At 64.3% G+C, this 13,263-nt stretch overlaps 3 protein-coding genes across 3 annotated transcripts; all 3 read left to right on the top strand.

Moving 5' to 3' along the window:
* Positions 1-327: 327 nt before the first annotated feature.
* LOC138861347 (uncharacterized) lies at positions 328-1,433 on the top strand (the record flags this gene model as incomplete). Its single annotated transcript, XM_070120360.1, has 2 exons — positions 328-869; positions 954-1,433. Coding segments are annotated over 2 exons (1,022 nt in total), but the record flags the coding sequence as incomplete, so codon positions are not given.
* A 282-nt stretch (positions 1,434-1,715) lies between these two features.
* LOC138861346 (retinitis pigmentosa 1-like 1 protein) lies at positions 1,716-11,858 on the top strand. The gene is made up of 7 exons (XM_070120358.1): positions 1,716-2,189; positions 2,283-2,549; positions 2,634-2,849; positions 4,443-4,970; positions 6,699-6,982; positions 11,261-11,633; positions 11,715-11,858. Exons 1-7 carry the CDS (start codon positions 1,716-1,718, stop codon positions 11,856-11,858), a joined length of 2,286 nt encoding a protein of 761 aa, XP_069976459.1.
* A 406-nt stretch (positions 11,859-12,264) lies between these two features.
* LOC138861345 (neurofilament heavy polypeptide-like) lies at positions 12,265-13,251 on the top strand (the record flags this gene model as incomplete). The annotated part of the gene is made up of 1 exon (XM_070120357.1): positions 12,265-13,251. A coding segment is annotated over exon 1 (987 nt), but the record flags the coding sequence as incomplete, so codon positions are not given.
* Positions 13,252-13,263: the final 12 nt, after the last annotated feature.

Below are 13,263 nucleotides of genomic sequence, written 5' to 3'. Positions count from 1 at the left end.
GGGGTGATGGTTTTAATTTTTCTTTTTTCCTTTTTGTTCGGGTTTGGGGAGGACTCGATGGGGAGAATGCGGAGAGGGGTGTGTAAGTTGTACATGTATGGTCAAAGCAATATTTAGCACATTTTTATTATCGATCCTAACCCATTCCGTTGTTTAGGGGTGTTTAAAGGTCTACCCAACGCCCCTTTGGTATCTGAGTTTCTCTATTGGTTCATTTTTACATGTTTAATAAATTTATAATTATTGTGCTAGTTAGTGTAATAGGAATCCCTGTTGAATCCCTACTACAGTTTGGCAAATCATGCCAAGTATAAGCTTTCTCGCTAGTGAAGACGGCCCTCATCACGGCTCTCATCACCAGCTGGTGCTTTATCCTCAGCGCCGCTTACTCCGCCTTCTGCAGGTGGCGCAGTGGCCAAGCTGGGTGGCTGGATCTCGCCGACGAGCTGTGTCTTCTTTTCCGCACAGACTCGGCGCTGATGTGGGATCCCCTGCGGTGCCTATTCTGCCGACGCGACACTGAGGAAGAAGCCAAGGAGGCCAAGCTACCGAAGGCCAAGTCACCGAAGGCCAAGCTACCGAAGGCCAAGTCACCGAAGGCCAAGCTACCGAAGGCCAAGTCACCGAAGGCCAAGCTACCGAAGGCCAAGCTACCGAAGGCCAAGTCACCGAAGGCCAAGTCACCGAAGGCCAAGTCACCGAAGGCCAAGCTACCGAAGGCCAAGCTACCGAAGGCCAAGTCACCGAAGGCCAAGTCACCGAAGGCCAAGTCACCGAAGGCCAAGTCACCGAAGGCCAAGTCACCGAAAGCCAAGTCACCGAAGGCCAAGGCAGCTACGAGTCAGATCTACGGCCCCTGCGGCTACATTGTGTTATAAATTCTCTTATTTATTTACTCTTTGTTCGGGTACGATATTCCTTCGGGTACGATATACGGCGCCTCGAAGGCCAAGGCACCGAAGGCCGCCAAGGCACCGAAGGCCGCCAAGGCATCGAAGGCCGCCAAGGCACCGAAGGCCGCCAAGGCACCGAAGGCCGCCAAGGCACCGAAGGCCGCCAAGGCACCGAAGGCCGCCAAGGCACCGAAGGCCGCCAAGGCACCGAAGGCCGCCAAGGCACCGAAGGCCGCCAAGGCACCGAAGGCCGCCAAGGCATCGAAGGCCGCCAAGGCACCGAAGGCCGCCAAGGCATCGAAGGCCGCCAAGGCATCGAAGGCCGCCAAGGCATCGAAGGTCGCCAAGGCACAGAAGGCCAAGGAAGCTCCGGAGGAGGAGGCCGTCCTTCAGCCCGAGATGAAGGCTTCGGAGGAGGAGGCCGTCCTCGAGCCCGAGATGGAGGCTCCGGAGGAGGAGGCCGTCCTCGAGCCCGAGATGGAGGCTCCGGAGGAGGAGGCCGTCCTCGAGCCGGCCATCATGTTAAGCACAGTTGTTTAGCTTCGTAACTACTGGCGCAGACAGTGCAAGAAGGAGTTCAGCCGCGCTGAGGGCGTGGCCGAGCCCGAGGAGGTGGCACTCCCCGTGCTGTTGCAGTGGCTGAAGAAGTAGTACAACGTTGGGATCAGAATGCCACGAACCGACGCAGCACCCGTTAGCGTGGTGGGTCTGCCCGTGCACGCCGAGCAGGGCGATAAGCCTACCTAGGTGCTCGAGCCCGAGGAGGTGGCGCTCCCCGTGCTGTTGCAGTGGCTGAAGAACGAGTACAACGTTGGGATCAGAATGTCACGAGGCGACGCAGCACCCGTCAGCGTGGGGGGTCTGCTCGTGAACGTCAAGTCAGCCGTGGAATACATCAAGGTCTTGATCAAGGAGCAGAGCGCTAAGCTTACCCAAGTGCTCGACCAGGTGCCCAAAAAGGTGCCCTATAAGGTGCCAAGGAAGACCAAGACTCCCCTCAAGGTCCTCCGGAGGAGGAAGCCGTTTTCGAGCACGAGATGGAGGCTCCGGAGGAGGAGGTCGTCCTCGAAGGCACCCTTCATGACCGCGAATGAGCCCCTCAAGGCCGAAAAACAACCGAAAAAGGCCACCTTTAAAATTGAGGAGGCCGTCCTCGAGCTCGAGATGCAGGCTCCGGAGGAGAAGGCCATCCTCGAGCCCGAGATGCAGGCTCCGGAGGAGGCCATCCTCGAGCCCGAGATGGAGCCCGAGATGAAGGCTCCGGAGGAGGAGGCCATCCTCGAGCCCGAGATGGAGGCTCCGGAGGAGAAGGCCATCCTCGAGCCCGAGATGGAGGCTCCGGAGGAGAAGGCCATCCTCGAGCCCGAGATGGAGGCTCCGGAGGAGGAGACCGTCCTCGAGCCCGAGATGGAGCCCGAGATGAAGGCTCCGGAGGAGGAGGCCGTTTTCGAGCCCGAGATGCAGGTTCCGGAGGAGAAGGCCATCCTCGAGCCCGAGATGGAGGCCATCCTCGAGCCCGAGATGAAGGCTCCGGAGGAGGAGGCCGTTTTCGAGCCCGAGATGGAGGCCGTTTTCGAGCCCGAGATGGAGGCCGTCCTCAAGCCCGAGATGAAGGCCGTCCTCGAGCCCGAGATGGAGGCTCCGGAGGAGGAGGCCGTCCTCGAGCCCGAGATGGAGGCTCCGGAGGAGGAGACCGTCCTCGAGCCCGAGATGGAGCCCGAGATGAAGGCTCCGGAGGAGGAGGCCGTTTTCGAGCCCGAGATGCAGGTTCCGGAGGAGAAGGCCATCCTCGAGCCCGAGATGGAGGCCATCCTCGAGCCCGAGATGAAGGCTCCGGAGGAGGAGGCCGTTTTCGAGCCCGAGATGGAGGCCGTCCTCAAGCCCGAGATGAAGGCCGTCCTCGAGCCCGAGATGGAGGCTCCGGAGGAGGAGGCCGTCCTCGAGCCCGAGATGGAGGCTCCGGAGGAGGAGGCCGTCCTCGAGCCCGAGATGGAGGCTCCGGAGGAGGAGGCCGTCCTCGAGCCCGAGATGGAGGCTCCGGAGGAGGAGGCCGTCCTCGAGCCCGAGATGGAGGCTCCGGAGGAGGAGGCCGTCCTCGAGCCTGAGATGGAGGCTCCGGAGGAGGAGGCCGTCCTCGAGCCCGAGATGGAGGCTCCGGAGGAGGAGGCCGTCCTCGAGCCCGAGATGGAGGCTCCGGAGGAGGAGGCCGTCCTCGAGCCCGAGATGGAGGCTCCGGAGGAGGAGGCCGTCCTCGAGCCCGAGATGGAGGCTCCGGAGGAGGAGGCCGTCCTCGAGCCCGAGATGGAGGCTCCGGAGGAGGAGGCCGTCCTCGAGCCCGAGATGGAGGCTCCGGAGGAGGAGGCCGTCCTCGAGCCCGAGATGGAGGCTCCGGAGGAGGAGGCCGTCCTCGAGCCCGAGATGGAGGCTCCGGAGGAGGAGACCGTCCTCGAGCCCGAGATGGAGGCTCCGGAGGAGGAGGCCGTCCTCGAGCCCGAGATGGAGGCTCCGGAGGAGGAGGCCGTCCTCGAGCCCGAGATGGAGGCTCCGGAGGAGGAGGCCGTCCTCGAGCCCGAGATGGAGGCTCCGGAGGAGGAGGCCGTCCTCGAGCCCGAGATGGAGGCTCCGGAGGAGGAGGCCGTCCTCGAGCCCGAGATGGAGGCTCCGGAGGAGGAGGCCGTCCTCGAGCCCGAGATGGAGGCTCCGGAGGAGGAGGCCGTCCTCGAGCCCGAGATGGAGGCTCCGGAGGAGGAGGCCGTCCTCGAGCCCGAGATGGAGGCTCCGGAGGAGGAGGCCGTCCTCGAGCCCGAGATGGAGGCTCCGGAGGAGGAGGCCGTCCTCGAGCCCGAGATGGAGGCTCCGGAGGAGGAGGCCGTCCTCGAGCCCGAGATGGAGGCTCCGGAGGAGGAGGCCGTCCTCGAGCCCGAGATGGAGGCTCCGGAGGAGGAGGCCGTCCTCGAGCCCGAGATGGAGGCTCCGGAGGAGGAGGCCGTCCTCGAGCCCGAGATGGAGGCTCCGGAGGAGGAGGCCGTCCTCGAGCCCGAGATGGAGGCTCCGGAGGAGGAGGCCGTCCTCGAGCCCGAGATGGAGGCTCCGGAGGAGGAGGCCGTCCTCGAGTCCGAGATGGAGGCCGTTTTCGAGCACGAGATGGAGGCTCCAGAAGAGGAGGGCGTTTTTGACCCCAAGATGGAGGCCGTCCTCGAGTCCGAGACTTCGGAGGAGGACGAGCCTGAGACTCCGGAGGAGGAGGCCGATATCGAGTCCGAGACTTCGGAGGAGAACGAGCCTGAGACTCCGGAGAAGGAGGCCGTCCTCGAGTCCGAGACTTCGGAGGAGGACGAGCCTGAGACTCCGGAGGAGGATGCCGTCCTCGAGTCCGAGACTTCGGAGGAGGACAAGCCTGAGACTCCGGAGGAGGAGGCCGTCCTCGAATCCGAGACTTCGGAGGAGGACGAGCCTGAGACTCCGGAGGAGGAGGCCGTCCTCGAGTCAGAGATGGAGGCTCCGGAGAAGGAGGCCGTTTTCGAGCCCGATATGGAGGCCGTCCTCGAGTCCGAGACTTCGGAGGAGGACGAGCCTGAAAATCCGGAGGAGGAGGCCGTCCTCGAGCCCGTGATGGAGGCTCCGGAGAAGGAGGCCGTCCTCGAGTCCGAGACTTCGGAGGAGGACGAACCTGAGACTCCGGAGGAGGAGGCCGTCCTCGAGTCCGAGACTTCGGAGGACGAGCCTGAGACTCCAGAGGAGGCTGTCCTCGAGTCCGAGATGAAGACTCCGGAGGAGGAGGCTGTCCTCGAGCCCGAGATGGAGGCTCCGGAGGAGGAGGCCGTTTTCGAGCCCGAGATGGAGGCCGTCCTCGAGTCCGAGACTTCGGAGGAGGACGAGCTTGAGACTCCGGAGGAGGCAGATAGCGAGTCCGAGACTTCGGAGGAGGACGAGCCTGAGACTCCGGAGGAGGAGGCCGTCCTCGAGCCAGTGATGGAGGCTCCGGAGAAGGAGGCCGTTTTAGAGCCCGAGATTGAGGCCGTCCTCGAGTCCGAGACTTCGGAGGAGGATGAGTCTGAGATTCCGGAGGAGGAAGCCGTCCTCGAGTCCGAGACTTCGGAGGAGGATGAGTCTGAGATTCCGGAGGAGGAGGCCGTCCTCGAGTCCGAGACTTCGGAGGAGGACGAGCCTGAGACTCCGGAGGAGGAGGCCGTCCTCGAGTCCGAGACTTCGGAGGAGGATGAGTCTGAGATTCCGGAGGAGGAGGCCGTCCTCGAGTCCGAGACTTCGGAGGAGGACGAGCCTGAGACTCCGGAGGAGGAGGCCGTCCTCGAGTCCGAGACTTCGGAGGAGGACGAGCCTGAGATTCCGGAGGAGGAGGCCGTCCGCGAGTCCGAGACTTCGGAGGAGGATGAGTCTGAGATTCCGGAGGAGGAGGCCGTCCTCGAGTCCGAGACTTCGGAGGAGGACGAGCCTGAGATTCCGGAGGAGGAGGCCGTCCGCGAGTCCGAGACTTCGGAGGAGGATGAGTCTGAGATTCCGGAGGAGGAGGCCGTCCTCGAGTCCGAGACTTCGGAGGAGGACGAGCCTGAGACTCCGGAGGAGGAGGCCGTCCTCGAGTCCGAGACTTCGGAGGAGGATGAGTCTGAGATTCCGGAGGAGGAGGCCGTCCTCGAGTCCGAGACTTCGGAGGAGGAGGCCGTCCTCGAGTCCGAGACTTCGGAGGAGGATGAGTCTGAGATTCCGGAGGAGGAGGCCGTCCTCGAGTCCGAGACTTCGGAGGAGGACGAGCCTGAGACTCCGGAGGAGGAGGCCGTCCTCGAATCCGAGACTTCGGAGGAGGATGAGTCTGAGATTCCGGAGGAGGAGGCCGTCCTCGAGTCCGAGACTTCGGAGGAGGACGAGCCTGAGACTCCGGAGGAGGAGGCCGTCCTCGAGTCCGAGACTTCGGAGGAGGACGAGCCTGAGATTCCGGAGGAGGAGGCCGTCCGCGAGTCCGAGACTTCGGAGGAGGATGAGTCTGAGATTCCGGAGGAGGAGGCCGTCCTCGAGTCCGAGATGGAGGCTCCGGAGGAGGAGGCCGTCCTCGAGCCCGAGATGGAGGCTCCGGAGGAGGAGGCCGTCCTCGAGTCCGAGATGGAGGCCGTTTTCGAGCACGAGATGGAGGCTCCAGAAGAGGAGGGCGTTTTTGACCCCAAGATGGAGGCCGTCCTCGAGTCCGAGACTTCGGAGGAGGACGAGCCTGAGACTCCGGAGGAGGAGGCCGTCCTCGAGTCCGAGACTTCGGAGGAGGACGAGCCTGAGACTCCGGAGGAGGAGGCCGTCCTCGAGTCCGAGACTTCGGAGGAGGACGAGCCTGAGACTCCGGAGGAGGATGCCGTCCTCGAGTCCGAGACTTCGGAGGAGGACAAGCCTGAGACTCCGGAGGAGGAGGCCGTCCTCGAATCCGAGACTTCGGAGGAGGACGAGCCTGAGACTCCGGAGGAGGAGGCCGTCCTCGAGTCAGAGATGGAGGCTCCGGAGAAGGAGGCCGTTTTCGAGCCCGATATGGAGGCCGTCCTCGAGTCCGAGACTTCGGAGGAGGACGAGCCTGAGACTCCGGAGAAGGAGGCCGTCCTCGAGTCCGTGATGGAGGCTCCGGAGGAGGAGGCCGTCCTCGAGTCCGAGACTTCGGAGGAGGATGAGCCTGAGACTCCGGAGGAGGAGGCTGTCCTCGAGTCCGAGACTTCGGAGGAGGACGAGCCTGAGACTCCGGAGGAGGAGGCCGTCCACGAGCCCGAGATGGAGGCTCCGGAGGAGGAGACCGTCCTCGAGCCCGAGATGCAGGCTCTGGAGGAGGAGGCCGTCCACGATCCCGAGATGGAGGCCGTCCTCGAGTCCGAGACTTCGGAGGAGGATGAGCCTGAGACTCCGCAGGAGGAGGCTGTCCTCGAGTCCGAGACTTCGGAGGAGGACGAGCCTGAGACTCCGGAGGAGGAGGCCGTCCTCGAGCCAGTGATGGAGGCTCCGGAGAAGGAGGCCGTTTTAGAGCCCGAGATTGAGGCCGTCCTCGAGTCCGAGACTTCGGAGGAGGATGAGTCTGAGATTCCGGAGGAGGAGGCCGTCCTCGAGTCCGAGACTTCGGAGGAGGATGAGTCTGAGATTCCGGAGGAGGAGGCCGTCCTCGAGTCCGAGACTTCGGAGGAGGACGAGCCTGAGACTCCGGAGGAGGAGGCCGTCCTCGAGTCCGAGACTTCGGAGGAGGATGAGTCTGAGATTCCGGAGGAGGAGGCCGTCCTCGAGTCCGAGACTTCGGAGGAGGACGAGCCTGAGACTCCGGAGGAGGAGGCCGTCCTCGAGTCCGAGACTTCGGAGGAGGACGAGCCTGAGATTCCGGAGGAGGAGGCCGTCCTCGAGTCCGAGACTTCGGAGGAGGATGAGTCTGAGATTCCGGAGGAGGAGGCCGTCCTCGAGTCCGAGACTTCGGAGGAGGACGAGCCTGAGATTCCGGAGGAGGAGGCCGTCCTCGAGTCCGAGACTTCGGAGGAGGACGAGCCTGAGATTCCGGAGGAGGAGGCCGTCCTCGAGTCCGAGACTTCGGAGGAGGACGAGCCTGAGACTCCGGAGGAGGAGGCCGTCCTCGAGTCCGAGACTTCGGAGGAGGATGAGTCTGAGATTCCGGAGGAGGAGGCCGTCCTCGAGTCCGAGACTTCGGAGGAGGAGGCCGTCCTCGAGTCCGAGACTTCGGAGGAGGATGAGTCTGAGATTCCGGAGGAGGAGGCCGTCCTCGAGTCCGAGACTTCGGAGGAGGACGAGCCTGAGACTCCGGAGGAGGAGGCCGTCCTCGAGTCCGAGACTTCGGAGGAGGATGAGTCTGAGATTCCGGAGGAGGAGGCCGTCCTCGAGTCCGAGACTTCGGAGGAGGACGAGCCTGAGACTCCGGAGGAGGAGGCCGTCCTCGAGTCCGAGACTTCGGAGGAGGACGAGCCTGAGATTCCGGAGGAGGAGGCCGTCCTCGAGTCCGAGACTTCGGAGGAGGATGAGTCTGAGATTCCGGAGGAGGAGGCCGTCCTCGAGTCCGAGACTTCGGAGGAGGACGAGCCTGAGATTCCGGAGGAGGAGGCCGTCCTCGAGTCCGAGACTTCGGAGGAGGATGAGTCTGAGATTCCGGAGGAGGAGGCCGTCCTCGAGTCCGAGACTTCGGAGGAGGACGAGCCTGAGACTCCGGAGGAGGAGGCCGTCCTCGAGTCCGAGACTTCGGAGGAGGATGAGTCTGAGATTCCGGAGGAGGAGGCCGTCCTCGAGTCCGAGACTTCGGAGGACGAGCCTGAGACTCCGGAGGAGGAGGCCGTCCTCGAGTCCGAGACTTCGGAGGAGGACGAGCCTGAGATTCCGGAGGAGGAGGCCGTCCTCGAGTCCGAGACTTCGGAGGAAGATGAGCCTGAGATTCCGGAGGAGGAGGCCGTCCTCGAGTCCGAGACTTCGGAGGAGGACGAGCCTGACACTCCGGAGGAGGAGGCCGTCCTCGAGTCCGAGACTTCGGAGGAGGACGAACCTGAGATTCCGGAGGAGGAGGCCGTCCTCGAGTCCGAGACTTCGGAGGAGGATGAGTCTGAGATTCCGGAGGAGGAGGCCGTCCTCGAGTCCGAGACTTCGGAGGAGGATGAGTCTGAGATTCCGGAGGAGGAGGCCGTCCTCGAGTCCGAGACTTCGGAGGAGGACGAGCCTGAGACTCCGGAGGAGGAGGCCGTCCTCGAGTCCGAGACTTCGGAGGAGGACGAGCCTGAGACTCCGGAGGAGGAGGCCGTCCTCGAGTCCGAGACTTCGGAGGAGGACGAGCCTGAGACTCCGGAGGAGGAGGCCGTCCTCGAGTCCGAGACTTCGGAGGAGGATGAGTCTGAGATTCCGGAGGAGGAGGCCGTCCTCGAGTCCGAGACTTCGGAGGAGGACGAGCCTGAGATTCCGGAGGAGGAGGCCGTCCTCGAGTCCGAGACTTCGGAGGAGGATGAGTCTGAGATTCCGGAGGAGGAGGCCGATATCGAGTCCGAGACTTCGGAGGAGGATGAGTCTGACACTCCGGAGGAGGAGGCCGTCCTCGAGTCCGAGACTTCGGAGGAGGACGAGCCTGAGATTCCGGAGGAGGAGGCCGTCCTCGAGTCCGAGACTTCGGAGGAGGACGAGACTGAGATTCCGGAGGAGGAGGCCGTCCTCGAGCCCGAGATGGAGGCTCCGGAGGAGGAGGCCGTTTTCGAGTCCGAGACTTCGGAGGAGGACGAGCCTGAGATTCCGGAGGAGGAGGCCGTCCTCGAGTCCGAGACTTCGGAGGAGGACGAGCCTGAGATTCCGGAGGAGAAGGCCGTCCTCGAGTCCGAGACTTCGGAGGAGGACGAGCCTGAGATTCCGGAGGAGGAGGCCGTCCTCGAGTCCGAGACTTCGGAGGAGGACGAGTCTGAGATTCCGGAGGAGGAGGCCGTCCTCGAGTCCGAGACTCCGGAGGAGGAGGCCGTCCTCGAGTCCGAGACTTCGGAGGAGGACGAGCCTGAGATTCCGGAGGAGGAGGCCGTCCTCGAGTCCGAGACTTCGGAGGAGGACGAGCCTGAGATTCCGGAGGAGGAGGCCGTCCTCGAGTCCGAGACTTCGGAGGAGGACGAGCCTGAGATTCCGGAGGAGGAGGCCGTCCTCGAGTCCGAGACTTCGGAGGAGGACGAGCCTGAGATTCCGGAGGAGGAGGCCGTCCTCGAGTCCGAGACTTCGGAGGAGGACGAGCCTGAGATTCCGGAGGAGGAGGCCGTCCTCGAGTCCGAGACTTCGGAGGAGGACGAGCCTGAGACTCCGGAGGAGGAGGCCGTCCTCGAGTCCGAGACTTCGGAGGAGGACGAGCCTGAGATTCCGGAGGAGGAGGCCGTCCTCGAGTCCGAGACTTCGGAGGAGGACGAGCCTGAGATTCCGGAGGAGGAGGCCGTCCTCGAGTCCGAGACTTCGGAGGAGGACGAGCCTGAGATTCCGGAGGAGGAGGCCGTCCTCGAGTCCGAGACTTCGGAGGAGGACGAGCCTGAGATTCCGGAGGAGGAGGCCGTCCTCGAGTCCGAGACTTCGGAGGAGGACGAGCCTGAGATTCCGGAGGAGGAGGCCGTCCTCGAGTCCGAGACTTCGGAGGAGGACGAGTCTGAGATTCCGGAGGAGGAGGCCGTCCTCGAGTCCGAGACTTCGGAGGAGGATGAGTCTGAGATTCCGGAGGAGGAGGCCGTCCTCGAGTCCGAGACTTCGGAGGAGGATGAGTCTGAGATTCCGGAGGAGGAGGCCGTCCTCGAGTCCGAGACTTCGGAGGAGGACGAGCCTGAGACTCCGGAGGAGGAGGCCGTCCTCGAGTCCGAGACTTCGGAGGAGGACGAGCCTGAGACTCCGGAGGAGGAGGCCGTCCTCGAGTCCGAGACTTCGGAGGAGGATGAGTCTGAGATTCCGGAGGAGGAGGCCGTCCTCGAGTCCGAGACTTCGGAGGAGGATGAGTCTGAGATTCCGGAGGAGGAGGCCGTCCTCGAGTCCGAGACTTCGGAGGAGGATGAGTCTGAGATTCCGGAGGAGGAGGCCGTCCTCGAGTCCGAGACTTCGGAGGAGGACGAGCCTGAGATTCCGGAGGAGGAGGCCGTCCTCGAGTCCGAGACTTCGGAGGAGGACGAGCCTGAGACTCCGGAGGAGGAGGCCGTCCTCGAGTCCGAGACTTCGGAGGAGGACGAGCCTGAGACTCCGGAGGAGGAGGCCGTCCTCGAGTCCGAGACTTCGGAGGAGGAGGCCGTCCTCGAGTCCGAGACTTCGGAGGAGGACGAGCCTGAGATTCCGGAGGAGGAGGCCGTCCTCGAGTCCGAGACTTCGGAGGAGGACGAGCCTGAGATTCCGGAGGAGGAGGCCGTCCTCGAGTCCGAGACTTCGGAGGAGGATGAGTCTGAGATTCCGGAGGAGGAGGCCGTCCTCGAGTCCGAGACTTCGGAGGAGGACGAGCCTGAGATTCCGGAGGAGGAGGCCGTCCTCGAGTCCGAGACTTCGGAGGAGGATGAGTCTGAGATTCCGGAGGAGGAGGCCGTCCTCGAGTCCGAGACTTCGGAGGAGGACGAGCCTGAGATTCCGGAGGAGGAGGCCGTCCTCGAGTCCGAGACTTCGGAGGAGGATGAGTCTGAGATTCCGGAGGAGGAGGCCGTCCTCGAGTCCGAGACTTCGGAGGAGGACGAGCCTGAGATTCCGGAGGAGGAGGCCGTCCTCGAGTCCGAGATTCCGGAGGAGGAGGCCGTCCTCGAGTCCGAGACTTCGGAGGAGGATGAGTCTGAGATTCCGGAGGAGGAGGCCGTCCTCTAACCCGAGAAGGAGATACGGCAGCCCCATCACTCTCACCTCTGCGCTCACGGCCACTCCCGGAGGCATAGACCTGGCCGAGGTGCTCAATGGGACTTTCTTCGCAAACTCCTTCAACGGAACATGGATTTCCGATCTGTCCTCGAGCCCGAGATGGAGGCCGTCTTTGAGCCCGAGATGCAGACTCCGGAGGAGGAGGCCGTCCTCGAGTCCGAGATGGAGGCTCCGGAGGAGGAGGCTGTTTTCGAGCCCGAGATGGAGGCCGTCCTTGAGCCCGAGATGCAGGTTCCGGAGGAGGAGGCCGTCCTCGATCCCGAGATGGAGGCTCCGGAGGAGGAGGCTGTTTTCGAGCCCGAGATGGAGGCCGTCCTTGTGCCCGTGATGCAGGTTCCGGAGGAGGAGGCCGATCCCGAGATGCAGACTCCGGAGGAGGAGGCCGTTTTCGAGCCCGAGATGGAGGCCGTTTTCGAGCCCAAGATGGAGGCCTTCCTCGAGCCCAAGAAGGAGGTTCCGGAGGAGGAGGCCGTCCTCGAGCCCGAGGTGGAGGCTCCGGAGGAGGAGGCCGTCCTCGAGCCCGAGATGGGGGCTCCAGAGGAGGAGGCTGTTTTCGAGCCCGAGATGGAGGCCGTTTTCGAGCCCGAGATGGAGGCTCCGAAGGAGTAGGCCGTCCTCGAGTCCGAGACTCCGGAGGAGGAGGCCGTCCTCGAGTCCGAGACTTCGGAGGAGGAGGCCGTCCTCGAGCCCGAGACTCCGGAGGAGGAGGCCGTCCTCGAGTCCGAGACTCCGGAGGAGGAGGCCGTCCTCGAGTCCGAGACTCCGGAGGAGGAGGCCGTCCTCGAGCCCGAGACTCCGGAGGAGGAGGCCGTCCTCGAGTCCGAGACTCCGGAGGAGGAGGCCGTCCTCGAGTCCGAGACTCCGGAGGAGGAGGCCGTCCTCGAGTCCGAGACTACGGAGGAGGAGGCCATCCTCGAGTCCGAGATTCCGGAGGGGTAGGCCGTCCGAGATTCCAGAGGAGGAGGCCGTCCTCGAGTCCGAGACTCCGGAGGAGGAGGCCGTCCTCGAGTCCGAGATGGAGGTCTCGGAGAAGGCCGTCCTCGAGCCCGAGATGCAGGCTTCGGAGGAGGAGGCCGTCCTCGAGCCCGAGATGGAGGCTTCGGAGAAGGCGGTCCTCGAGCCCGAGATGGAGGCCGTCCCCGAGCCCGAGGTGGAGGCTCCGGAGAAGGAGGAGGAGGAGGCCGTCCACGAGCCCGAGATGGAGGCCGTCCTCGAGCCCGAGATGCAGGCTTTGGAGAAGGCCGTCCTCAACCCCAAGAAGGAGGCCGTCCACGAGCCCGAGATGGAGGCTCCGGAGGAGGAGGCCGTCCTCGAGCCCAAGATGGAGGCCGTCCTCGAGCCCGAGATGCAGGCTTTGGAGAAGGCCGTCCTCAACCCCAAGAAGGAGGCCGTCCACGAGCCCGAGATGGAGGCTCCGGAGGAGGAGGCCGTCCTCGAGCCCGAGATGGAGGCTTTGGAGGAGAAGGCCGTCCTCGAGCCCAAGATGGAGGCCGTCCTCGAGCCCGAGATGCAGGCTTTGGAGAAGGCCGTCCTCAACCCCAAGAAGGAGGCCGTCCACGAGCCCGAGATGGAGGCTCCGGAGGAGGAGGCCGTCCTCGAGCCCGAGATGGAGGCTTTGGAGGAGAAGGCCGTCCTCGAGCCCAAGATGGAGGCCGTCCTCGAGCCCGAGATGGAGGCTTCGGTGGAGAAGGCCGTCCTCGAGCCCAAGATGGAGGCCGTCCTCGAGCCCGAGATGCAGGCTTTGGAGAAGGCCGTCCTCGACCCCAAGATGGAGGCCGTCCACGGGCCCGAGATGGAGGCTCCGGAGGAGGAGGCCGTCCTCGAGCCCGAGATGGAGGCTTTGGAGGAGAAGGCCGTCCTCGAGCCCAAGATGGAGGCCATCCTCGAGCCCGAGATGGAGGATTCGGAGGAGAAGGCCGTCCTCGAGCCCAAGATGGAGGCCGTCCTCGAGCCCGAGATGCAGGCTTTGGAGAAGGCCGTCCTCGACCACAAGATGGAGGCCGTCCACGAGCCC

This window comes from Penaeus vannamei, unplaced genomic scaffold, assembly GCF_042767895.1.
Source record: "Penaeus vannamei isolate JL-2024 unplaced genomic scaffold, ASM4276789v1 unanchor4801, whole genome shotgun sequence".
NCBI lineage: Eukaryota > Metazoa > Arthropoda > Malacostraca > Decapoda > Penaeidae > Penaeus > Penaeus vannamei.
This window is presented reverse-complemented; position numbering and strand designations above follow the sequence as displayed.

What these genes read in the sequence shown, in the direction of transcription:
- LOC138861346 (XM_070120358.1), top strand. Translation starts at nt 1,716, where the DNA reads ATGTCACGAGGCGACGCAGCACCCGTCAGCGTGGGGGGTCTGCTCGTG. An exon ending in TCCTCGAGCCCGAGATGGAG is followed by an intron (nt 2,850 to 4,442) that starts GCTCCGGAGGAG and finishes GCCGTCCTCGAG; the next exon opens with TCCGAGACTTCGGAGGAGGA. An exon ending in AGACTCCGGAGGAGGAGGCC is followed by an intron (nt 11,634 to 11,714) that starts GTTTTCGAGCCC and finishes GTTCCGGAGGAG; the next exon opens with GAGGCCGTCCTCGAGCCCGA.